Source organism: Lampetra planeri, chromosome 10 (assembly GCF_965212315.1).
Source record: "Lampetra planeri chromosome 10, kcLamPlan1.2.h2, whole genome shotgun sequence".
NCBI classification, from domain to species: Eukaryota; Metazoa; Chordata; class Hyperoartia; order Petromyzontiformes; family Petromyzontidae; genus Lampetra; species Lampetra planeri.
In genome coordinates, this window is record NC_136116.1 from 11,097,902 (window position 1) to 11,122,940 (window position 25,039).

At 41.4% G+C, this 25,039-nt stretch overlaps 1 protein-coding gene across 4 annotated transcripts in view; it reads right to left on the minus strand.

The window, feature by feature from the left end:
- Positions 1-25,039, minus strand: part of DNAJC13 (DnaJ heat shock protein family (Hsp40) member C13) — a 51,716-nt gene that overhangs the window by 18,665 nt on the left and 8,012 nt on the right. For 3 of the 4 annotated variants that reach the window (XM_078598321.1, XM_078598320.1, XM_078598322.1), the window contains exons 5-35: positions 24,252-24,293; positions 23,043-23,243; positions 22,075-22,281; positions 21,270-21,365; positions 20,269-20,360; positions 19,570-19,736; positions 18,351-18,430; positions 16,719-16,888; positions 15,264-15,363; positions 14,838-14,945; positions 13,852-14,007; positions 13,525-13,581; positions 13,127-13,248; positions 12,701-12,776; positions 12,514-12,609; positions 12,239-12,382; positions 11,469-11,483; positions 10,727-10,809; positions 10,052-10,205; positions 8,198-8,301; positions 7,659-7,818; positions 7,435-7,497; positions 6,778-6,879; positions 5,173-5,277; positions 4,636-4,838; positions 3,349-3,433; positions 2,950-3,104; positions 2,333-2,378; positions 1,734-1,888; positions 1,094-1,295; positions 415-530 (exon numbers count right to left, since the gene is read on the minus strand). In XM_078598321.1, coding sequence (XP_078454447.1) covers positions 415-530; positions 1,094-1,295; positions 1,734-1,888; positions 2,333-2,378; positions 2,950-3,104; positions 3,349-3,433; positions 4,636-4,838; positions 5,173-5,277; positions 6,778-6,879; positions 7,435-7,497; positions 7,659-7,818; positions 8,198-8,301; positions 10,052-10,205; positions 10,727-10,809; positions 11,469-11,483; positions 12,239-12,382; positions 12,514-12,609; positions 12,701-12,776; positions 13,127-13,248; positions 13,525-13,581; positions 13,852-14,007; positions 14,838-14,945; positions 15,264-15,363; positions 16,719-16,888; positions 18,351-18,430; positions 19,570-19,736; positions 20,269-20,360; positions 21,270-21,365; positions 22,075-22,281; positions 23,043-23,243; positions 24,252-24,293 — 3,662 coding nt within the window. The remainder of the gene's footprint in view (positions 1-414; positions 531-1,093; positions 1,296-1,733; positions 1,889-2,332; positions 2,379-2,949; positions 3,105-3,348; positions 3,434-4,635; positions 4,839-5,172; positions 5,278-6,777; positions 6,880-7,434; positions 7,498-7,658; positions 7,819-8,197; positions 8,302-10,051; positions 10,206-10,726; positions 10,810-11,468; positions 11,484-12,238; positions 12,383-12,513; positions 12,610-12,700; positions 12,777-13,126; positions 13,249-13,524; positions 13,582-13,851; positions 14,008-14,837; positions 14,946-15,263; positions 15,364-16,718; positions 16,889-18,350; positions 18,431-19,569; positions 19,737-20,268; positions 20,361-21,269; positions 21,366-22,074; positions 22,282-23,042; positions 23,244-24,251; positions 24,294-25,039) is intronic. The other variant, XM_078598323.1, reaches the window with a different exon arrangement.

A 25,039-nucleotide genomic window follows, 5' to 3' on the forward strand; every position in this document is an offset into this window, starting at 1 on the left:
CCAATAACATTGTTAGAATTAGACAGCTATAAAAACCTTTTTCATAAAATAATATCCCTTTTCTGTGACTCCTAATGTGCATGGGATCTCGCCAACATGATTCATACCATTGTCTTTTTGGAATACTTTGTAAAAAAATCATCCTTTATTTACCCTTACAGAAGGTACCTGAGGTACTATAACACGTGGAAAACTCATTCTGGCATCCAAGTTCATTGCAGATAAGTCATAAGACACAATAAGTTTTTGCCACAGACATCAAGAATAAAACACATCTTTGAATTTTCTTTTCCATGATGGGGTCTCCTGTATTGATGCCAATAGGTAGAGTTCCACTGTATAAAACCTAAGTACACCTGTTACATGTAAAATATATTTCACAAGTAGTATGATGTGAGCTATGTGCATACTCACACGCCCTGGCCCTTGGGCAGGTGCAGCACTTCATAGGCGTCATCCACCGACATGGCCGAGGGCTTCTTCTCTACCTCCTTTTTCCAGGCATCAAGTGTGTCCTTCAACAGCTTCACCTATCGTGCACAAAAGCATATACATAACTAAAGCATGTGTTCAACATAAACGCGTGTGCGTGTGTGTGACCACGGCCATGGGCACGTGATATAGCAGTGGATAGGGAATGAACAGTGAATTATGTGACAGATTGTAATATTGAATGGAAACTCTCATAAAGGTGACGAATGATGAACATAAAAATAGTCAATGGTGGTGATGATGCCAGTGGTAATGATATAAGCATTGTAATGACGATGGAGGGTTAGGAGAGTGGGGAGAGTGGTAGTGCAGTAAATGGCACATTATGCCAATTTCTGGCCACAGCTAACATCGGTGACAAGTTCTGGGTCCAATCTAAACCAACCGACCAGCGTGGTGAAGTGTGGTCAACAAACCCACATGAGCTATACGGTTTGGGTATCCCTTCCATTCAGCAGTGGATGATGATGAAAATGAGGGTGGTAGCGAGGATGACGATGTTTCAGTTAAGATGAAGCTAGTTGCAATAGGAGTAATATTTAAATTTATAAACAATCACATTATTGGTAATTGTGGAGAAAATGAAGATGTGGAGCCTCACGGGGTGTTTGATCAGCCAGTCCGGGAAGCGGACGGTGTCACACAGGTGCTTGAGATAGTATATGTTGCAGAAGAGCTCATTGTCCAGCTGAGGGAAGCTGATCAGGGGGATGGGGCAGTACTGGTACAGCGCCCGGGTGTTGCTTTGTAGCCGAGGGGAGAAGTCCGCCAGGTGTGCCGAGATCTTCTCTATCATCAGCCTCCTGGTGGGGCACATCAGCACAAACAATGCCACCCGAACGCTCACAAGGGTCAAACTCAGGTGCTGTTTGATTGTTGCTGAAGTGCTGGCTATTAGTGTTTTGGTGGTTAAGCACTAGTGATCAAAACAAGTCAATATTGCATTACAAGTTTGAAAATAAAACTACATCTATCCATAAGAAGAATCATGGTGAGCTTGCTACAATATATTTCTTAGACCATTCAATAGGGAAATGAAGCACATGGTATTTCCATAACCGTAGCATGTCAGCAAAATAGCCATCTTATTAATGCGTTCCAGCCATTTAAGTCCGAGTCAGATGTAAAATAATAGCACTCTGGATTTGATTCGTCCATCATTCACAACGCAAATAGACACTTCCAAGCCACCCACGGGGAATATTCCCTTCAGTAACGCTCTAAATCTGCCACAGCCGTACCGCATTTCATTGCTCCAGATGGCCTCGGGCGTGTCAAACTCCCCCAGAAAGATCTCGGCAAACTTTTCCGGCAGGTAGTTCTCCAGGTAGCAGACCATGGCCTCGGGCAGCATGTGGCCTAGAATGCTGCGCTGCACCAGCTCCTGGCCCTTCGTCTGTGTTGCGAAGGCACACCACACCATCACGACATGCTCTCTAATAATGGGGCAGCACTTTGATCATTCATTGGCATCTTTGATTGGATTGTCAATTATCCCCTAGCATAAAACAAACTGGCATGCCTTTATTTTTGAAGGCCAAAAACCATTGAGAAAGAAACGAGATAATTTATTAATTTGGTGTATGCTCCTGCAGAATCTGGTTTAACTTGTTTTTAGTCAAGCAATTTTTACTCGCTGACATAACATTGCATTTGACAAACTACGAGGGAATAACAAAAATTTCATAATTATGAGACAACGAGCATCAATACATCAACACATGCTCTAAGCATCTGAAGCTGTATGTTTTGCATGTGTTACACGAGTGAAATAACACTCGTGCCATGTGGATGTTATTGAAGATTTCGTGAAAGCAGCATTCACTGCAAAGACTCCTACCTCTTCAGATCTGAAGGCCTGCTTGATGTGCGCATACTTCAGAAAACTGCAACCAGAATGGAAATCAGCTCAATACAACTATGCATGCAAAACATTTCAGAACGAGAAGCAGAGATGAACATGAGTGGCTTGTAGCCTAGCTTAAAAAATTACATTTTGCTCATAAAAGGATAATTAAATATTGCAGCGTTGCATAACCGATAATCCATTGCCATGGGTGACATTCAGGAAACACTCCTGAATTAACAGTTAAGGGAAGCGGTCTTATTATTTCAGATCTTAGTGTTGCAACTAAACTAGTATTCTCAAGTGATGAGGCTTGCTGTGAACTGGCATTGCAACATTTGGTATCAGAAGACTGAGGGATAAAGGCAGTGTACCTGTTATAAGGTTTGAGGGTTAAGGAAAAAGTTGTAAATGAAACTCAAGCCTGACTAATTTAGGTACATCCAGTAGAAGAAGTGTTGACTGATTTTAATGCAAATATTATAGGAGCTGCTTAAGTTTGAGATAATGGGAGTGAATAAAATCTGGGGGTGATATAAAGTGAGCACAAGATGAGCTGGAATTCGGGGAAGTGTGTAGAATCTGTGCCAATGGCAAGTGCAGCAGGCTACCTGGCAATGGGCAAGAGGTTGGAGCCAGTGTACATCATGATGAAAAAGAAGACCCCAGTGAGGTAGAGACGTGGAAGCTGAGGATTGTCCTGCATCACCAGCCCCATCAGCACAGCCACCTTCTCCACCAGGATCGGGTCAAAGGTCAGCAGCAGCTGCACCGGCAAAGCAAGGCAGGTCGCATCAGTGTGATTAACCGCTCTGGAGGTCTTTGTTTTGGATATTTTGAGCTAACATGCAATATCTATTCCAAAGCAGATAAAAGTGTGTTGGAATAGTTTCAACACGTCCCTCTCTCTCCCTGTGTTGCAATAAATTGTGAGATGGAGTTGGATATACAAACGGATATGCAAAGAGACAAACAAATAGAGAGACAGGATGCATCAAACTGCAACGTACTTGAACAATGTGAGGCAAGCAGGTGTTTTCTGACAGCAACCTCTTAATTCTCGGTAAGGGCCTAATTATGGCATCATCTTGGTCTCTGCGGAGCACAAAAACACAATAGTTAACAAAAAAATGTAGAATTTTTTTGTCAAAATGAAGGGTTTTGCATGCAAAATGTTAAGCCCTGTAATGTCCATCCTCAACTTTTGCAATTGTATTGTTGGCTTTTTTAAAGTAATTCCTGTAACTCGTGTTGCCCTTTCTCTGGTCATGTTGAAGAGTAACTTGCATCACACCAGTCTGTGTGTTGCTTCTTTTGTTGAATTTGTTGGGGACAGGAACCTCTGACAATCTGGGGTTTTCCCATTGTAAGAAAGTCAACCTCGTTTTGCAATTTCACAATTTGGGCTCTTCCACCTACATTTTCTTTATTCTTTTTTAAAAAGGTATTCATTATTTTCATGTCTTTGCTGCTAACACACTCAAATCAGATGCACATGTCTCTCATTCCTCACACAATGCTGAACTTATCATATTCATGTATCTGCACATTTTACAATAACATTCAAGTGACCAATTAACAATGTTTAATGCATTTTACCCTCTTTTTGGTTGGAGCATATATTCTTAACTTGCAGTGGTACAATAATAGCCTGTTAGCCGAGCGTAAATACAGCCCTATCATTGTAATACCGAAAGCTACCACGGAGTGACAGCAGTGAGTAGAAGGCTCATTTGTCATTGGCAACAAATGAGTGCCCTGCTGACACAGCGACCCCCTAAGCTACCCCACCCACTCATCCTCGCTCCTGTGCCCCCAAGTCCTCTCATGCAGCGTTGGAAACCGCAGCTCACCAGCTGGGGCAGTGATCCTTCTACACTGATGCCACCAGTCAGCAAGGGTGCCAACAAGCAGTCGTGCGATGTGGTCCTAACCACAGCCACGTGAAAGGGCACTCTCTCCATGGGCCAGTCTCTGACTTGCTAGTGGCTGATGGGTAATTTACAAAGTGTGCTAAGAATTATCGGCCGCTGAACTCTGTGGACGTGCATCTGATGGTACACAGCATAGTTGGCACATCTTATTTTTTACGAGATGTCCCAGCAGAGACATGAATTAAGCCCTCTACTTGTGTGCAAATGCCTTGATGGTGCTGTTGTGTGCCATGTCAACCTTTAAAGACGCTAACAAACAGTAGCAAGCACTTGGCCCTGTAGACTTTTATACTAAATTTGTCAATTTCCCACATTACTTTAAACATGTTCAAAAACAGCGGCATGCAACCTTCCCCCACTGACCTGCTGGGGAAGTAATGGCACATGGCGATGAGCATATTGAGTACGAGGGTGGCGAGTTCGCTTTCGTCGAGCACCGCCTGCCCTGTGGCCATGAGGCACCACTTGAGCTGTGGGATGGAGTGCAGAGTGCGCCAGCCATCCATGCCCTGGGCCCAGCACCGCGTCTTGGGCGTCAGAACTCCGCTCTGCCACAGTTCCTGCATCTGCTCGACAAGCATTCACAAACGGTGCGGCGTTTGGGTGTTTGGTTAGTTCTTGTTGCAAAATTTCCACCCGAAAAATGTATTGAGACGGAACATCTCATTTGCAACTGTCCAGGCAATTGCATGGGTTTGTTTCAGAGGTTGGGAAAATTATGTTGACACCTGGCTTGGTAAAATTAAATAAGGCTATGCGTTTTTTGGTGGGGAAATATGATGTGCAGCTAAAACAGTTTTGATATTAAAATACAACCCATTGTCATTTCATAAAATGGAATCGACTAAGTTAAAAATAACATTAACACGTGAAAGAGTGTAACTACTTAATACAGCTCACCTCATCAAATCCATATGGTCCGAGTCTTTCTTTCTCAGCATTTCCATAATACCACTCCTTCTCACTTTCCCGTTTCATGTCTGGTGACGCTTCGATCACATTGCTCTGTAAAATGCAAAAAAACATTACAACTCAGGTCTATCTTCAGTCAGGCTGTGGTACATAAATGTAAAATAAAAAAGCAGGTTATATAAGGTGGCACATTTATGAAATGATCAAAAAAATGTTGAACTCAACTTCTCATGAAAATTTACATTTGCAATGCACACTGCATCTGCAAAAAGCACTTCAATACACTGAGGATATTAGTCAATATTTTTTGCTATGTTGAAAAACATTTTCTTAGACACAGCAGATTTCAAATCCTTCTGCTTTGAATGCAGGCAGTACCATATTGTAAGGTTTAGCATGAATGGTTCATTTTCTTTCATTGCTTCTCTTAATTTGATAAAGCACATGAACAGCGGGGAAGAAAACTGATATTACATGCTTTGTTCGAACCATACTCACTGCTTGTGTTTTCACACAAAATAGGGAAAATGTAGGAGCCTTCCAATTTATATTTTCACACAACTGGCAAAAATAAAACTGTCAACACGTGTAGCCTGTGCCAATTTTTCTTTTTCCACAAACAAAACAAAATGGCAATGGCAAAAATAATTCCTTTTTTCATTATACACTTTCCATGTGCACTATCTTATATTTAATTACAAACTTCATCCCTCAGTGCTGTACACTAAAGAATCTTTTATAATTCAATACATTTATTGTAAAAGTTATATTTAACACTACATAAAATATTTATATTTTACGTCAATTATATTTCCTGTTTCATAGTTGGGTGAATATAGGGTAACATAAAACAAAAGGAAGGGGAGTGTCGTATTACAAACCGTGAACCAAACCACATTTTTCCCACATGCATTTGATTTTGCGGATTTGCCGCTTGTGGCTATTTTCAAGAACGTAACCCCACGATGGGAAAAATGTTGGTTTATATGTCTAGCGAACTAGTCGACGACGACTCGGAGACGGCTTGGAGGTTAAGGGCTTTTGCCGTAAGTTTATTAAAGATACTACAATAACACAAGGGTATACAACTCCCAGAGGTTAGGGGTCCTACACTGAGTCCTGGTCCCAGCCTGGCTAGCTCGGGTCTCTCTCTCTCTCGTGTCGGATCGGGGACTCTGCCAACTCCACCGACCGGAAAGAGAAGCACCTCTATCGGCTACCACCGGCTTCTCCTCAAGACTCTCCACTCGATCCCCTCTCTACCCCTGGTTCCCTCTTCACCCTTCTTACTCTACCCGTTCCCACAGTGACCCCGCTTTCAAGGGTCTCCCTTGAATACTCTACGAGACATGACGTCATCGAGCCGCCCAGCGCGCATTACGTCACGGTGACGTCAAGGTCCGTGACGTCATCGCACTGGACGGCACAGATGACGTCACGTCCCAATTTTACTCCTCTACATATGTAATAAATTGTCAACATTTCAACCACACAGTTCACATTGCCATATAATTGTCATTCTTTATGGGCACCATGTATGACAGCAGGCATCAGGTGGATGGTTGTATTTAATTAATTGCACATGGTGATTACCTGCAGGGGAACAGTCGCACGTGATGTGTGAAGATGAGCCATGGTTAAAAGGTCGACCAGAATCCTCGTTCCATTGGCATCCATAAGCTCCTTCACATTTTTCTGTTGAACGCCAAATATTAAGTGTCATAAAAATACAGAAGTTGATTATATGAATGGGCTTCGTTTAAACTCAATAATAATACTTACTCATAATTTCAACTCGTGACTAGCATAGTACTCGCTCAATTCTCAAAGCGAGAAACTCGGAGCTGCAAGGATCTAGATAAGGGGGAAAGTGGCTTGGTCATGAGCCGGCACCAACAAATGCCAAAGCTCTGCGGTCCCCCATATATGAAGATGTTTTCTGTCAATTAATGGGTGCTTATACATGTGGAAGCAAACCGGAGCACCCGTAAAATCCCACATGCGTGAGAGGGCAAACAATAACATACAGATGGAAGAGGTGAGTCCATATTTTGGCTGTCCTGCCTTCTCCTGGCAAGCCAAGCTATGGCACCTCGACACCCATGGGAAGGGAGTTTCAAATAATTTGTGCGATCCACCAACCTTTGCCTCCACAGTGCTCGATTATAAGTATATGGCGGCACCACCATCTGGCTAAATACATTTTGGGTTTAATATTATTAAGGTAATGAGATGACAGACTTATCTTACCTGATTGAGGATGAGCTTATGAAGGAAGAGAATCAGTCGGTCTCTTTCAAGTCGATCCGTACACTGCAACAGAAAAAAATAACAAGATATTTTACAGTGAGCTACATGTAACACACCTAAAAAGGACTAGGATTACACAGTTGCAAATAATATCTACAACTCATCCCAATGTTGTCTCTACAGGCACAAGTGTTCATGTTTGATGGGAAGCAGCGAACACGCACCCTCTCAAGCATGCCGACAATGTACTTTGTGTCATTGAAAGGTCCAATCTCCTCGTAGCACTTGCCATACACTATGGCCAGTGCTTGCAGACAGAGGCACTTCATGTTGATCTTGGGCGTGAGCAAGAAGCGGTGGTAGAGATCGTTGAAAAACTCGTACCTGTGGGCACAAACATACACGTAGATTTACGCACAACACCCTACATCTAGCTCCTCTTCATGTTAAAGATGTTTAACGTTGGTATGATTAATCTGTGAAAACCAGTTCACAACAAATGGAGTCAGTGGCCTAACTCTTTGCAACATCACGAAGACCAGTCTGTAATGTTTGACCAGCATGGAAGAGTAGGTTAAAAATAACATCTGCAGAGGCTGTTGAGAGCTCCATCTTTCACCACTATTGATTCAAGCAAGCAATTATAGGGCTGCATATTTAACCTCTTGAGACCATCACCCACAATTCAACAAAACGCAAACAAAATACCCGCAACTGTTTGAAGTAAGTGCAGATTCAGATTTCGGTGGACTGATGAACTTACGATCGCTTGATTGCTCCTGCTTCTTCGCTGTCATCCTCTTCTAAGAGCAGACGGAGATAGTAATCTCCGATCTTAATTTCATCCGATAAGCAGTCGTACCGCACCTTCAGCAACAAACAGAGATACTCTCTTAGAGAAAAGTCTCCAGCTAATACAGCATGGTAGACATACACCTCCCCCCATAGGTAGAGATGTTTTTATTATTATTGTATATATTAAAGCGATGTGCCGGCAAATCAAGACCATTAGAAATACATTTACAGCTATGTTTAGTTTTAGCTTGGACATGGCCATACACACAGTTATCAAGAAGTGCTTCCTATCGAAAGTCGGGGTAATAATGCCACAGACTAATCAATTAATATTGATTCTCATATTCAAGCTACATTCATCAAATCACATGTAAAAGTCCATGTGCTTTGATTCATATAGGCTCTAATGGGTTCCGTGACCCAAGCAGCCACTATTGGACACTACATTTATGAGTTAGGTAAAAAGTATATATTTATTGGTCCTAATTATTTGATATTTTCCTTGTTCTATGCCTGGAGTGCTATCGGCATGATGTCACGAGATAAATAATCTATCAGAAATCAATACAGCCACATATGCCCGAGAGCAGCTGCTCCAAATACTTTCAGATAATTGTGAAGTGAGTTCAACTGAGTTGCAGACATACTCTTTGGAGGCAACACATTCATTAACACCAACACAAAAGGGGTAACTGACCCTTTACCAGATAGCAACCTATGGTGGTGACCACCAGGCTAACTGCACTAATTACACCGTAACTATCTACAACAGACCGGACCACAGCTCGGTGCCAGGTCCACGTGTTGGAGAGACTGTAGAACGTAGAACGTAGATTTCTTCAGGATGAACAACAGCAGCCGGTCCCTCTGGGGGACCCGGCTTCTATCCTCTGTGGCGTGGCTAGCTCCGCCCTTAGCCACGCCCACCTTCCAGAATCCTCGAGCAGGATCTCCACCCTGACACGTGACCACCCCTAGCCCCCACTTGGGGGCCCTGTGTAGACTTTACCGGTCACGTGTCCTTCGGGGTCAACCAGAGTGCCATGGCCCTGAGTAACCCCATTCCCATGGCCGGCACTCTCACACCCTATCCTGTAGGGGTCGGCACTGCACGCAGAGTGTGGTGCCATCCAGCACTGCCAGTCAGTGCTCACCGAGCCCCTGTAGGGCCAGTACTGCATCCACATATACGTGATGTCCGCGATGTCAACACATCGCATGCCGTGCCTCTCTAGGGCCAGCACTGCACAGTAATATCCGCGAAGTCACTACAATTGTAAAAAAAAAACTTTCAAGTGGCCTTTTAATATTTAGACAAGGGGTGCTTTTGCCACACACTCTGATATTTGATTGATCTTTGTTGTACGACAGTTAAACCAATCTTTAAATGATCAGAGCTGCAATTACGCTAGATTAAGTGAAAACTCACTTATTTATGTAATAGGGTTTTGTGCAGTCATAGAATAACCTAACTCAGAGGTGGCAACTTAGAACTCCGAACTGTGAGCCAACCCGAGTCAAATCACGACCCTGAAAAATGACATGCCATACATTTTCTGGGAGGAATGATTTGTTAGGCCCCTAATGGAATGAGAGAAATATAACCAAACAAATAATCTTCATGTTTAAATTTTGATTTAAAGCTTTCGTGACTGCAGGGATTCATCTTCTTGGTTCTTTCGGTAAAGTCACGTAGAAGGGAAGTAATAAAATAATAAAAATAAAACATAATAAAATAATTCTCACGACGTTTCGGCTACAATGCAAGCAGCCGTCTTCAGGTGAAGAATGGTGTTGCTCTTTGGGGTGTGTGAGAAATTACCTCAAACTCCTGGTAGTTCCAGGATATAGTGACATTGCTACCAAGCTCTCGGTCAACATTGAAGGCTCTCATCTCCGACTCCAGGCCATCTCGAAGCTCTTCCCTCGTCTTGAAGTTCCAGATGAGGTTAGATCGCGCATGGTCCTGGTTAAACCTTTAAAAAAAACACAACAAAAACAAACCGAGTCCACAATATCTTGACAAAACAATTGTGATTTTATGGTGAACATTATCCTTATTTAAATGCTTTCAAAATATGTATTTTAATGTCATACGCAGTCTGTAAATTATGTAATACCACATGGAAAGATTTTGTTTAATGCACGAGCAACGGTTACTAGCGTAGTGACTGCTGACCAACAAACACAAAGAGACTGCTGTTTAAAACGTTGCATATTTCGCAAACCACGGACCGTACTAAAATTAAATCGACAAGAACACTTTTATGACGTTGCTCACAGCCTGCATACAATCCATGTTCTGTCTCAAGGAATACATTGCAACTCTTGTGGTTGGTGGGCAGAAACCCTGGCCACAACACCAGTGCATTCTTGCATAAGTTAGCTGCTTCCTCAAACCTTCAGAAAAATATATGCATTTGATGAAATTCTGGTAACATGATAACGCAGGATGAGTTGTGCCCATGTGCTACCCTACTCGATCGGACACACTCACCTGTAGTAAAACAAATCCCAGTTGGATTCCACCTTTACTCTCTGTCTCCTTTTCCTTAAGACAACAGGTTTCTGGTTGGCATTCTGTTATTTGCAAACAAAATTAGTACATGTTAGATAATAACAGTGATGATGATGATGCCAACTGGAGGAAAAAAAACATTACAGTATAATGTGAAGTTTTGATATTCAGTCAACAGCTTTGGGAGATGTGGCATAAACCTCAGATTTCCGGATAATGAATTCAGTGGACATTCGTTTACAAGATGGATTCATCCAATGAAAAATAGGAATAGGTTTTACAATTTCTGGCAATAAAAAAGGTGTTCAGATGTTCAAACACCAAAATAGATACCTTTTGCAAGGCATCAAGTAAGCAATAACCACACAATTGGGTAAAAACATGTAAACAAACATGCTCTGATAACATATAGAGCATTGTCTGTTAAACTGATTGGCCTATACCAGAGACAGCCTTCTTCATGGCTTTGTCTCACCAGTCTTAGACCAGAGAACACCAAGAGGCAAACAGTATAAAGACAATGCAAGTATGAGAACAATTATAGGTCAGGCCGAGCAGTTATATTTATGAGATATTTTTTCCAGTATCCCGTTTAATTCTGGCAAAAAGGTCCCATAGCAATGTTTTAATCTGTTCACAATCCTGCTGCGGAGTGTCCTTGAGTCTCAATTTGTGGTAAATTATTTGCGCATAAGTTAAAAGCTAATTTTTTTTGGCTTACCTGGTTATTTTTGTCCTGAAAGTCAGCATCAGGCCATCAGCAAATTGGAGTGCAGGGTGCAAAATCAACATGAAAAGGTTACAATTCTAGCAGTTTGGTGTTACATTTTTGAGTGAAGATTTAAGCAATTACAGTAAACGATAGCAAAAATCATACAAATGAATTAATCGATCAACAATACTTGAATTATTAAAGTTATAAGTTGGTGAAATTAATATTTAAGTCACAATGTGGTTAATGTGGATTAATTCAATTTGTTACAATAAATGTGGAAAGCCACAAATTAACACGAGGCAAAATGTATTTAAATTAAGACATGCCCTGCAAACTGTTGGCAGCTTTTTCCTCTTTTTCACTAAAACAACAGCTATAAACAAAAAGCTGCACTGTGCATGGCCATTAGCTAAGGTGCTTGTGAAGATAAGGAAAGACCAGCACTTCGTTAATCCACTTGCCAAACATTGCAATGCCTGGTATATCATTCTCCTTCCAGTGCCAAAATAACCCCCTTTACAGCTGAACATAGGGACCTTTTTCAACCCCGCTTGGGGTTTAAGTTAATTTTCTAAAAAAAAAAAAAGCTCATTACTCAGCACGTCACATGGTAACCTCCGATCAACAAGCAACAAAGATATATATGCCCTACATGTGAATAACAATTAATGTTTTCATCCGCTGCACCAGGTCATTATTGCATAAATGGGTGGCGATGTGTTGAATGGAGAAGGCCATCTGTAGACTGGGTTCGATGGTGTTTGTTGAGTAGGCACCTCCTTCTGGGTGATGCCCATGCGATCTCTCCAGTGGATGAGCACAAAGTCAACCTTCTCTTTGGCAAACTTCTCCACCCCCTTGGCAGCCTTTCCTGCAATCCGTTGCCACTCTGGAACTTTGCTCATCTTCAAGAATTGGTCCTAAGACGTTAAAGAAAAAGTTCAGATGTCATCACCACCACCAATGCCACTTTTAGATTGTATCTCTGTTTTGCAATGGTTGAGCATACAGTACAAGACTTGATTCAACATCGGACACATTTGCCACTTACTGAAGCGATTTTCAGGTTGTCCCTGACATTCATTCTGTCGATGTCTTTGTCTGGAACTTTTTCTTCCGAGTCGAGGCATGCCATCAAACCAGACGGCTGAAAAGAATGAAAGGACATAATCATCTGCGACAAAGCAATAACATCTGTCACGTGAGAACTGCTGAAAATAAACTCATAGTATACTCACCAGTATTCGTTTCATCAAGTTTAAAGAAGTAGGGTTGCCCGACGTCCAAAGAGCAACTAGGTGTCTGCTCAACTGCCTTTAAACAGGAATGTAAAAGGCAGCACGAATTAAAGCAAATTCATGTAATATGTAAATCATAACACCAAACTTATGGCATTTGACAATAATTAGACGTAATTCGTATACACTTTTTTACAAACACACCAAACACACAAAAACACAGTGTCACGTTACGTGAATGACCACGACATTTTTGTAACCATAAGCAGGAGTGTGTAACTTACCTAATACTGTTCAGACAGGAAAAACAAAAACAAAAATAGAAAGTTGCATTCTGGATCGTTTGCAAGCAAAAAAACATGGGAGAAAAATCGGCATATGCGTGAAGCGCTGCTGAAGGCAGGCGGAGAGGAGCGCCTAACGCACCTGTTGGTGAGAAGTCTCTGGTCTGTGCTGATGGTGAACATGGCGGTGTGTAGGTGACGTGGCAAGGCCCCTTCGCTGAGCGCCAGGTCCTGCATCTTTGTGGCAATTTCTTCATCACCCTCCTACAGAATAATGCCAGATGGGGGAAGTTAATGCTTACGATGCTCACTGGAATGAGTGATTTAAAAAAAAAAAACCCACACACGTTGCACTTGTAAACTAATTTTACAGTGGAAAAAGCAGCAGAGATTTTCTCAAGTATTTTGTGTTTTTTTAGGCATGCGATTATGAAGTGCTAGTTTAGAGTGGTTCGTTATATTAATACATTTTCTTCAAAGTGTCTGTGGTTACATACTTCAGAAAAGGACATAGATTTAGTGTTGCAAACCGAATCTCACCTCAATTATGGCTTTCATCACCAGCCCAGTCCCCTTCACTATGGCCATAGACGGATGCTGTCAGTCCATAGATATATATTGCCACAAGAACACAAGTCAAACGATAATTAGTTTTCTTCACACTTAAGCTATCCAGTCCTTTTTCATGACATTCTATACCAGTGAGCAAAATGAAAAATTAGGAAACATAGGATCTGAGGTGTTTGAAAAATAACATTTATACGAGCATCAACTTCCCAAGCTGCATAACCCCACTGTTTATAATCCATTATTTAAAACCTTTCGGTGGAAACACTAAGCATATGATGGTGGGGGGCCCTGTGTCACCTGGAAGAGCCTAAATAGGGTGCGGCCCATATCTGCTACCATCTCCAGCAGCAGGTCAAACTGCTGGCCGTCTGTGGTCTCGCTGTAGGGCGCGCACAGCGCAAACGTCAAGAAGTCCAGCAGGGAGCTGATCACCAGCGCTCCTGTGCCGTGCCCCTTTGAATGACAGACACGACAAAGATTGATTAAAGCTAGGTTGTGGCCTTTTGCGTTTTTCTCACACAACTTACCTTAGTACAAGATTGAAAACGCATTTGATTAGAACTGCTTTTTGTGTTTATTTGTTGTTCTTCCCCCCCCACACCTACCGATTAGCATGGTTGGCTAGCACGTTCGGTGCAAAAAAAGTTCAACATATATAAGTACGTATTATAAGTAGGATGCCTGGTACAAAGGTGTTAAGAATGCACAATGAAGAAATAAGCAAATTTATGCAGAGTGCACACATACAAGTTCAAAATAAATAAGACTGCTAGTTTCTTGGTTCATTTATTAGTATATTGTTTTCAGATTTCCTATCCCAAGGCAGCAGCTGGTCAGCAAATGCACTTAAAAGAATACTAGATGGGATAGGTTCAACATCTTTGGCATGACCTGGAAAGAGATAAATGAGAGGAGCACATCTGCAACGTCTCACAAAACATGGCTAGGGAAAGAAAAGCATAACCCGCTGATTCAGGCAAAATCAAAACAAAGGCAGGATTTTCTGGATTATGTGCATCATTCGCATCACTGCTGTTGTGGATGTGCATACGTCTGTTGATTTAAAGACAAACTTTAGCGCAGTAACTAAAGAACACACTCTTTGGCCAGAAATCTGAGAAAAATTATCCAAGTACTCTTGTTTAATTGAACGCTGAATAAATATGTCGAGCTACGATGAACGAGGTTTTTATAATGAACTGTACAGTGGTCAATAACTTTCACATGAACCAGTGTGCTGCTTTATTATAAGTGAGCGTAAGGGCAATCTTGGTTGTGCCTACCACGTGTGTGTTGAATTTCTCCAATAGGCTCTCGAGAAACTTTTTGGAGGAGAGGAGGGAACACTTGTTCATTTGCTCCTGCCGGAGGTCATAATCATCGTGCATGGGCTGCAAAAACACACACACACCCAGATTCCAATTTTGATTTGTGCTCTCGACTGTACAGTGTTCAACTAAAACGGTTCAACAGAATGGACTGATATATTCCTACAAAAGCTATTACCGAATCATAACCACAACTAAAATGTATCATGTAGTTCATTCAAATGAATTTACAATTAATGTACACCCAACGGAACAATTATGACCATCATATAAACATAGGTTATGTCATGGATCAGCAAATTTGTCTAAATAGTAATGCAGGGAATTTAGCATCGTCTTTTCAGACAATATATTGATTCCATCAACCAACATGTTACTTACACACATGAGGGCGCACAGCATATCAATGGCTGCATGAGTCACACCATCACAGTTTTTCTTGAGGGCCCTCACCACTTTGACGCCCAACTTTTCACGGAACCTGCGAAAGAACAGCAAGCCCGGCCTCAGTCTCTCAATGATACCAAGGGTCTGGGTCCATGGTCGGCGGAATGCTAATTTTAATTTGGCCCTGGAAAAAAAATTTGCCCATGGCTCCACTACCAAGAGTGAACGGAGCAAATTGCCAATGCGTGCATTTGGCTGCTTGGTAAAAAAAATAATTTGGCCCAAAACAGTTTCCCCTGACTAAGAAACCAAAACAATGGAAGCTATTTAATTTCGGTATGCAGGGATGCAGAAAGAAGTAAAGGATACACAATTTTGTGGTGGGGTGGAAAATTATCAAGTAGGATATAAAAGGGTGTTGTGTTTGATTTCCTTTCCTGTGATAATAAATATTTTCTTTCTACGCGACTTTACCGAAATAACCTGCAGTCACGAAAGCTTCAAATCAAGTTTATAATAAATAAAAGTTAAACAAAGCAGCTTCATGTCAGCAGTGCACCATGAAGGTAGAGACACGGCACAATGAAACAAGAACTAATCAAAATAGACGCATGCCTATAGATACAATTGCTTGGCCACTTAGAATGCAACCTATGAACGCAAATGTATTTGTTACTTAAACAAAAACAACAAGAACCCCTTTAGTAATAATGTCTGAGAACAGGCTAAAAACATTACCACCATTCCTAACATTTGTTCAGTTAAACATCTCATGAACACTGTTAACAACAAAAGATGCTGTACATGAAGCTGTTCTTTGTACTAGAAATGAATACCCAAAATGTAGCCAATTTCATAACTCTCAATATATGAATAGCATTTCTTATTTTCCTCCAGTAAAAGCCTAGCTAGCTGTATTTTGCAAGACCAAAGTGAGAAATAATAAAATAATTCAAGGCAGCCTTCTGCCACACCCAAAGGTGCAATGCATGCAACCAGATGTGCAGTGGATACACGTGCTCAGTAGGTGGCGCGTGATGTAGAGCTGCGTGGATTGTAACTCCCAAACCAGCAGCTCAGTCTTGTCCACTCCCTGTTCCTTCGTTTTTGTGTTTTTAATTGAAGCTAGGATTATAGGGTTGTTAGCAATTTATTCAATTGATTTGCATTAACGGTGCAGCTGGCTGGACCATTCACCTTGGCCCAGGGCTCTGCTGAACAGGGATTTTAATATGACCCACATAATCCATTATTTATATTTTCTGTGTAAACAAAGAACGTGTGCATATGTGTACGTGGCTAATATTTATGTTATCTGCCCACAAGTGCTAACTTGGCAGTCACTGGCTAAAGCCCCATTAAATCAGCTTCACCTTTCAGTAGTAGCTAAGTAGCTCGACCGAGCTGCGATTATTTTGTTTTATGTTTGCTGCTGCAGCACTTCATTACTTTGGAAGCTGCGTAAACGCCATGAAGCCGGCCTTGGAAGCGACAAGTCGGCGAATGGCCTGGAACTGGCTCTCCAACTCTGGGTTGGTGGCCATCTGGTCTCCCTCATGTGTCAGCAGGGCTGTGATGGCCCCGTTTATCAGCTTCTCCTTATTCTCCGCAAAGAAGCTCTGAAAGCCAGCAAACAGATTATAATGTAAAGGTGCAACCCTCCAAGTGCCCACTCACACGACTGCTGGATGAAGGGCTTCCACGAGAGGGAACTCTTTTGAGCCACTCTTCCATGCTAGCCATGTATTTTGGAAGAGTTAAGAGTACCCCATTTACTCCACCACATGCAACCTGCCCACAATCTGTCCTGTGCCCATTTCTAAAGATGGGTGGACAGATGTGAGAGAATTTAAGAAACTTACCCATAATTACAACTGCCGTGCCAGCAGATCAATTCTGTAACCTCTGGATTGTCCAGTGTGTTAACCATTATATCACACCAACATCCCATTATACTGTATATTGCATGTGGAATAAATACATAAATGGAAGGAGTATTCATGCTATTGCAGTCAAAGGCCCCTCTCTTACGCTCTGAAGCTAGAGGAAACCTGTGATCTTCAACAAAAGCCAAAATGCTTTTCAGATGTCAGTGTACATCGACATTCACCCACCACACGTGATTTCAATCATTAAACACCACCACATGCATTTCACTGGTGGCAGACATTGTGAAAGGTGGGCAAAGAAACTTGCCCTTGGTATTAATTTATTTAGTTGAGACCGCTGAGGTGCACTAAGCCTATGATTTTTAATAAAGGCCAGACTGGTGAATAGGTGAGTGTAAACCAAAAACTTTACTCCCATCACCACCAATTTTCCACATTCATGTGTCAGTTTTACTAGTCATGACAGAATCAACGGTGCGGAAGAACCTTGTCCGTGGTTTTAATCGCTTTCTCTGTGATTGTATTTGGTGCCCGTGGAGGTAGGGCTGTAGAATCGCTAAAAAACACAACCCATAGCTTTGTCCATCAGTCTGCAATGAGGACAACTGGTCGTTTTTGGCACTGCACCTTCTATTGACTGATTGTAGCCTGACGGGACAGTGCTTTCATTATGAGACATATGCACAAGAGTGCATTCGGGTTGAATTGAATGCAATGGACAAAATGAAGCAAATTTTGTTACATAAATTACAAGTCAAAATGGTAAATTATATAACTTGAATTGCACTCTTAAAGGGTCTGAATAATTGAATGAAATCCACAAATGACTACCCAAAAGACAATTTCTTAAATGGTATTTAAAAATAAAATTACACATTCTATTTAGCCGTTCAGTTTAAATGTATATCACAGATTGGAGGTGAGGAAACCACTAACTGTTAATTAAGTGAATAACTTATTAATAATGCCAATTTTATTTCACACATACTTTCGTGGTTCGCTTACAATTAACATTAGTCATGCATTCCTGCATCTGCTAAATTAGTCAACACAGCCAAAACCCACTCAACTGGCTACACAATCCAGAGAGAAAGGTTCTGAACATATAATTACAGAGGACATTCACATTGTACATGGGCAATCGTATAAATATTGTTAATACAAAAAAATAAAGACTAACGAGTTTTCTTACATCTTGTGTAACTGCATGAAGAAGACCACTGTAGGAAACATTTGCATTGAACCTATAGACAGCATCAGCAAAGTTTCCATCTGTAAAGAAGACAAAATCATGGCGCTTATTATGCACACTTTAAAGTGTTGCATTTCACAGAAAAAAGACGAGACAAATTCTAAGCACAACAGCCTGACATTAATGCTGTTTCCATAAAAGCACATTATAAATTTACTAAGGGATATCACTGATCAGTGTATATAGTGTAGACGAGCAAGACCTCCCTACTTCAAATAGGTTTGACATTGAAGAGAGACGCGACAGACCAGTGCATTAAGTTTCCATTCAGTATTTAAATGCATGCAATGGGCTGTGGAGTGCATAAACCAATACACTGTACCAACTAAAGCACTTCCTTTACAAATCAATGGCTGTGGACAAAGGCAAGGCGGCGCCTACAAAATGAAATACTCTGCTAATCAAGAGCACCACAAATAGATTTCTTTGTAGTGAATACATATTGCAGTGTTTTAAGCACCTACTAGCAAACACAATTTGAATCCTACCATATGTCCGAAGTGATGAGAATCTTAAATGTATAAGCTGAATCTCACCGAAACATAAATGTAAATATTGTAGGTTTATGCACGTATATATCGACTCTGTATCAAACTCGCAAGCAAATTCACATTGTATTATCAGCTCTATTACTCTTCTGAGAGGGATCCTTCACCTGAAGGTACGCAAGTGATATTTTAACTCATCTATACCTGTGAACAGTGGTCAAAATAAAACTACCATCCCGTGCAAGCGTGCCTTGCACACAGTGAGCTGGGGACAGGCCAGGCTCAACAGATATAAAATTCATGGTCAGAATCAGAATCTGTATTTAGACTGGATGAGGAATCCGATGAGCTATGAAGCTATTTTTCACAGACGTCCAATATGGGCAGGTCAGCAAGTTACAACAGCAAACAATACAAAAAAACGATAGGAGTGCAAAATAGAGAACATGGAAAGCAAGTCACCAAATATAAATAGATAGCAAATTAATTAATTATAGAAGGCAGCAAAAACAACAACAAAACGGTCCCAGACCACACCACTGGACACCTGTGAAAAAGAGCTTCTCATAAGCTCATCACATTTCTCCAGGATAAATCAAGATTCAATTCTTGCCGCGGAGATACTGATACAACTCGGTGTAACTCGATCGCGCGCGAGCGCACGCACTCACTTGGCGGCGAGGCGAGGAAGCGCAGGTGCGTGCTCTCCACCTCCTCGTCCACAGGCGTGCTCATAAGACCCCAGCGCTGACCGCGCTCCGTCAGCCGCATCTTCACGCACACGTCGCGGTTCCCAGACGCACGCACGCCGTCCAGCATGCTGGCAAGCAGCGAGTCCCTGTGTGACGGGCACAGCGGGGCGAAAGGTCAAGGAGCGTGTCACGTTGACACATTGTTACACGTTGGTGTGTATGACGTGTGTATTTTGATGTAAGTGTAGGGGTAACCAGGTGGATCAGAAGGCAAGGTCACCGAGTCAGCATCACTCAGTTCTAATCCTAGCAGCCACCTCTGATTTAACTGGGTTACTCAAGTGTAGTATATGTTGATTATCTCAATAACTGCACACAAAAAAATTACCGAATGTCAATGTTTTTCATTTCATTTGGGGAAAAAAAGTCAGGTTTGAGAAATAAAAATGTCGGACTGACTACCATGAAATTTCTCAATGACAGTGCATGCAAAATTGCGCAGGATTTAATTCACCGCTATGCAAATGCAGGTCCAGTATTATAACCAGTGGTAGCCAGAATAGTTTTTGATTTTTTTTTTGCAAATACATCTCATTATTCTGTACAATCCACAGCAGGGAAAGGATACGTTGTTAACTCGAAGAATCACGAAGACATGAAAACTACATAAAACTCTACCTTTCTGTTGAAGCGTATCTCCTAATTTGTCCCTTGATATATTCAATGGTGAAGAGCTGAGGGTTTTCGGTATCACTCACCAGGCAGAACACCTGAGAAAGTTCATTGCAGACAGCGAATTACAGTGACAAGGGAGGAACTACGACTGTGATAAATAGGTTTCACAATTTAACACAAATCTGGCTGTCGCATGATGAAGCTAGTTGTAATTACTGGCGAAACTTCGTACTCAGATTGTAAATGTTGTGGCGTTGCTTTACAACACCGGTGTTCTGTACTTGTAACGAATTGACATTCTGTTTAAGTGACGACGCATTTATTTCATTACGTGATCCAACCCAAAAAAACCTGTATTATGGAGGTTTCACAATGACAAACCGAAAAAGTACATGACTACGCTGAGGAAATGTTGATGCCACGAATGACAACATGTGTCTTCAATAGACTGTGACTGATTGTACCTCGTCAATGTAAAAAAATACGCCCTATGAATTTAAAATAATCTTTAAAACCACTCGTGCTGAGAACTTGAATTTCTTATCGACGTTGAGTGACACATAAAATGGGTACAATAAAATTAAAAAACAAGTACGAGAGGTTTAAAATCAAATAGTGATATTCATATCTAAAACATAAGCATAAATGCATCTGAATTGTGTTAATTTTAAACTGCACAGATCACTGGTGGGTATTAAATTTGACTGGATATATCAACCTGTGGGGCACACACCCCCTTGCCTTTCAAATGGGGGCGGGGGGCGGAGAGGTGTAAGGATAGATACTGTGCAGGAGACGACAAAAATACACTCATACACAACATGAAATTAATTACTTTTTAACGACATTGACTAGTGGCGTGAACGTGTGATTTATGTTTTATTGCAACCTTAGTTTTGGAGCTGGGGATGGGGGAAGGGTACATGGGGACCATTTGTCTTGATTAGGGGGCCGCCAAACCAGAATGGTTGAGATTCACCGATCTACAAGGTAGGGGAACCCACCTCGGCAAGAGGCTTGACATTGACGATGCTGTAGGTGTCAGGATCACGCTCCACCACGCAGCTCTCCGTAAGCGCAAGGATCCTTCTTTGTGGCTCCTAACATTGCAGAAGGACTGTGTTACACTGCTTGCTCATTGTTACTTGGGATAATCAAACATCTTTTAGTCAAAGACCAGAGTAAAATTGTACATCATTTATTCTTTACAGTTTAGTCAGTTTAGATTTCCTGACAATTGTTGGAGGAAGAGAGGCCTTCAACTAAACGTTTTAAGGATATGAAACAAAAGCAATAAGCACTAGTTTGCTTGAACAACTGCATGCAAAAAAACCACATCACATCTGTCTCCTACAAAGGTATACAAATACTGTGCCTAAGGAGGAAGTGGCGGCTTGATGCAACAACAAAAATCTGCTGATTCTATGGATCTTTAGCTATGTTTACACTTACAACACATTCAGGGAATCAAGCGTGATAATGCATCACTTACGATTCATGGAAATGATAACAAAAAGTATATACTTATATTTGAGCGACTGGAGAAAACTAAACTGTATAGACAGAAAAATAATAACACGAGATGAACAAAAATAAAAAACATTATGGATTTAGACACCGTCATGCAACAATTCATCTAATCACTGAGAGGATCAATCACTCATTACATGCTTCTACAGTGACTACTAGTCATCAGAGGGCTGCAACGTCTGTCAATCATTGCAACAAGTGCTGATGAGCAGCACAGCAAGTCACGTGCAGTCAGTGATTATGTGTTTTTTTATTAACACACCCGAAACCGTGGCTTACCGAATGCCGGTTTGTGAGCTTCTGCACGTTGAATTCGGCCAGGGAGGTGATGGCATCGTCGGTGCTGAACTTTCCCAGGCGGTTGTTTTGGAACTGCTCAAAGGTGATGGCATCCTTGCGGAGCCGCAGTGCGATGCCAATGTGGTTGGCGGCATGTTCGATGGCGCTTTTTATCAGCTCGTCCCTTTGTTCGGATGCAAAAAGATGCTGCCAAAAACAGACATCAAGGCAGCCTTCCATTTACAACCCGGGAAAATGCATTTGCTGCCCAAGTCATTTCCTTCTGCTGCAGCCATATAAAAAAAAAATACAGCAATGGCTATGTGTAAAAAATAAAAGCAAATATGAAGCCACTGTAAAGCAAATGCAGAAGGCAAGCAAATAGATGGAAGCAGTGAGGGGACTGAGTAAGAGAGGAATAGTAGACTCGAGTGCAAGAAGTGGGGGTGTGGCAGTCCACGGATTTAATAGTAATGTAAACAAATATACGACCATTATGATAACCAAGCCCTGGAGTCCATAAATACATATTCGGTGAAGGATAAATGTCATTAGCATGTACTTAAAGGGAGGGAGGTTAACAATGCTGAAGGATGAAGAAGTTTGATACAAATAATGGGAATAACCCAAAAGCTGAATGTGTTATTGTCAGGCCTGTCACTTAAAATATATTGACAACTCAGACTGCTGTGTGCACAGGATTGAGGTCTCTTGAAATATAATACAAAAAACTAAAAATGTTAAATCATTAAAAAAAATGCTCCACAGCAGTAGGTGCAGCATGCTGGTTACAGGTCGATCCCCTTTAGAATTCCGTTTGTGCTTATGACGAACATGGATAGCACATCGTAATTTTCTCAATCCTCTGCATCTGTTTGTGTTGCGATGTTATCTTGACACATTTTGAGTGCGCAAATGCACGATCTGCCGGTGGAAAGGAATGCCATTGTGCTTTGCGGCGCGCTCACCAGTCGGCTGAATCCACCGGAGATGATAGCGAACCCCCCGGGGTAGTCTGAGACCTCTGTGAAGCCTTCGATGTCACGGTAATCGTAGGAGCACAGCACACGGTGCGTCACCGGGTCGATCTGGTCTACACCACCTGGCGTCACCTCCAGCACCACCAACTTGCGTATGTCGCTCCAGTGCTGTTTGTAACAGTTGTACCGCTGTGCCAGCAGAATGTTACAAGAAGATGACAGGATGGGGGTGCCCCATCAATAACCAATTGTTATAAAAACAGTAAACTAGCCACTTGTGTTAACGACCAAGCTTTAGCTCGAGCCTGAAACTGACCATCTTGTACGCCGCACCATTTCCAATACATGTTATAAAACTTGTCAATTTCATCTTGGATTTGGCATGCATGTTTTTTTTCCATGTTAATATACCTTGATTTATATCAATATGTAGTTTTAGCTGGCTTAATTGGTAAAACATATATTGTCGTGTATTTAAAACCAATAATCTATAAACCAAGTATTGCTGTACTGCCCAATACTGCCATAACATAGCCATGTTGCCCCCTGTGGCAATTGTTTGTGCATGGTGGTCACCCCTCCAAGGGCAATAATATTAAACATCAGCCACAGGAAAACATTTGACAATTTTGATAAATGAGCTTACAGCTTAGGCCACAAGTGGATGGCTAAAAGGACTGTACTACAAATTAAGATACCCTGCAGATTTGAACCATGAAAAACAGCAATAATGAAACGACTTTACAAGGAGTCTCCACCGTATTAAAACCACTTTGTTTCTTCTGGAGGTGACAGCTGTTAAGCCTAACAAATCATAGGTTTTAAAAAGAATAAATCAACGCAATGATTCCAACAACTCTGACTTAAACAAATTATTTGGTGATACTGGATTGGCAGTGGTGCACAAATAATAAAAAAACTGAACATATACTTCAACAACACTGCCTTAAACATATATAAGGCATGTTTCAGGCAATGACCCCTCTTAATTGCACATAAATGATGAATGTACCAGAAAGAAGGGCCATTTCTTTGAAGGCAGTGTCATTGGCACATGTTAAGTTATTTGTTAACGCTGTAAACAAAATCACCCGAAGCTTGCAGGATTTTCACGGAAAGATGCAGTAGACACAGTTCCATTACTTTAATGCGAAGTTCGCAACCAATCGGGCAACAGAAAAACGTCTACTGACTCACCCTTCCGACTATTTTACCCTCCGCAAACTCTGTCCGAAAACGCTGCAAGAAAAGAAGACAAATGTTAAATCTCACAATAAATTCTCCCTGGATTATGACAACACAAACGAGGAAATATACATCCGATTATGCTAAAAGGTGTGGAAGGCGTGTCAGGATTAATCCCCCTGAGGTTCAATTAACTGGCACAATTCAGGGTCATGAATACATTCAAGAAATTCTTATTTTCTATGAGTGTAGAAGGAACTCGTGAGGTAGGGCTAAGATTACTACAACATACAAAATATGAATCGTAAATTCATAATTCTTACACGTTTCATTTTTTTCTGCATTTATCATGAGTTTAACAATCGATATTAAAAGATGAATTAATGTATCATTATACCTCTGTTGTATAATGAAACCAAATCATTTTCAAAACCTCTAAAGAGTCGATTAAAATAAGTAATTATAATTTGCAACCTTTTGTCAATCTACTGCTGGATGAAGGCCTCTTGTCATGTTGGTCATGGAGGTCATTTGACCAAATTTCACAAAACTGGTCAACGCAGGTAGGTGAAGGGAATGCCCAGAATCGATTCAGATACCTCTCACCACTGATAAAAGCCTTGGCCAGAAATGAAACGCAGGTTGCTGGGTTTATAGTGTAAAATGCGCTAATCACTGTGCCACTGCTACTCAAGAGAGATTGTTAAGATGTTGAAGTAAAAACATTAAAAGATGGAAAAAATGTTTATGGAAAGTGATATTACAATAACGAAATCATTAATTTACATTGTGCAAGACTT